The sequence below is a fragment of the Rhea americana genome, unplaced genomic scaffold (genome assembly GCF_003343005.1).
Source record: "Rhea americana isolate MKP2758 unplaced genomic scaffold, rheAme1 scaffold_215, whole genome shotgun sequence".
Taxonomy (NCBI): Eukaryota; Metazoa; Chordata; class Aves; order Rheiformes; family Rheidae; genus Rhea; species Rhea americana.
Window position 1 is genome coordinate 487,419 of NW_028186305.1, and position 1,268 is coordinate 488,686.

At 69.3% G+C, this 1,268-nt stretch overlaps 1 protein-coding gene across 1 annotated transcript in view; it reads left to right on the top strand.

The window, feature by feature from the left end:
* TRIM63 (tripartite motif containing 63) overlaps window positions 1-1,266 on the top strand; it is a gene marked incomplete at its 3' end in the record, with an annotated part of 2,469 nt that extends 1,203 nt beyond the window's left edge. Inside the window, exons 2-4 of the mRNA XM_085305131.1 lie at window positions 324-596; window positions 868-963; window positions 1,042-1,266. Coding sequence (XP_085161257.1) covers window positions 324-596; window positions 868-963; window positions 1,042-1,266 — 594 coding nt within the window. The remainder of the gene's footprint in view (window positions 1-323; window positions 597-867; window positions 964-1,041) is intronic.
* Between the last annotated feature and the right edge of the window lie 2 nt (window positions 1,267-1,268).

Consider the following 1,268-nt stretch of genomic DNA (forward strand, 5'->3'; position numbering starts at 1 on the left):
ATGAGGGGCGCGCGGGGGACAAATACCGGCTGGGAACCGCCGGCTGAGAAGGGACGGAGGGAGAGCTGCGCGGAGGGAGAGCTGCAGGGAAGGAGGGGGGTCTCGCCCGGGGGGGGTAAAGGCTGGTGTCGCTCGGGGAACGGACCGCGCCGGGGTGCAAACGTGCCAGCAGCTCGGGGAGGGAAGGGGAAGGACTGGGGGGGGTCGTGTCCCTCCCACCGGGAAAAGGGGGCTGGGGCCGTTTCTAACGGAGGAGGAGGAAGGGGGTGAGAGCGAGCCGCCTCGTCCGGGTTCACTGAATCACCGCCAATATCACCCGCGAGCCATGGGGACGGCGACGCGTGTCGGGCGACAACCATCGCCGGCACGCGCGTTTCCGCCGGGGCACGTCCGCGGGGCGTCACCGCCGCCCGGCCGCGCTCTCCAGCAGGCCCCTGCAGAAGGGCGAGCACCCCATGTGCAAGGAGCACGAGGACGAGCGCATCAACATCTACTGCCTCACCTGCGAGGTGCCCACCTGCTCCATGTGCAAGGTCTTCGGCGTCCACAAGGACTGCGAGGTGGCMCCGCTGCAGAGCGTCTTCCAGGGCCAGAAGGTACCCGGCCGCGGTGCCCCCGGCGAGGGCCGGGGGGGGCCGGCGACATGTGCCGAGCCCAGACGTTGGCAAATAGCTCCGGGAGCCGCTCACCGGGCTATTAATAGCCCGGGGTGGCTTCACCCAGGAGACAGGCTATATTTAGGGTGGTGGTGGAGCAAGGCTGGAGGGGGACGGGGATCAGCCCGCCCCGCGCGGCGACGCTGCCGCCGGCCGGCCCCGCCGGGGTTAATCCTATTTTTACGCGTCGCCCCCCCCGGCCYTGGCGCAGAGCGAGCTGAACAACTGCATCTCCATGCTGGTGGCCGGCAACGACAGGATCCAGACGATCATCAGCCAGCTGGAGGACTCGTGCCGGAGAACCGAGGTGAGGAACGGGGAAAAAGGAGCCCGGGGACGAAGGGGACGAAACGCGAGCCCGGAGCCAGCCCGGCGTGCCGGGCAGGAGAACAGCCGGGCGGCGGAGCGGGAGCTGTGCGAGAGGTTCGGCGCCCTCGAGGCGCTCCTGGAGGAGAAGAAGACGGAGCTGCTGCGGCGCGTCGCCAAGGAGCGCGAGGACAAGACGGGCTTCGTGCAAGCCCTCATCCACAAGTACAAGGAGCAGCTGGAGAAGTCGTCCCGCCTGGTGGAGACGGCCATCCAGGCCATGGAGGAGACCGGCGGCGCCGCCTT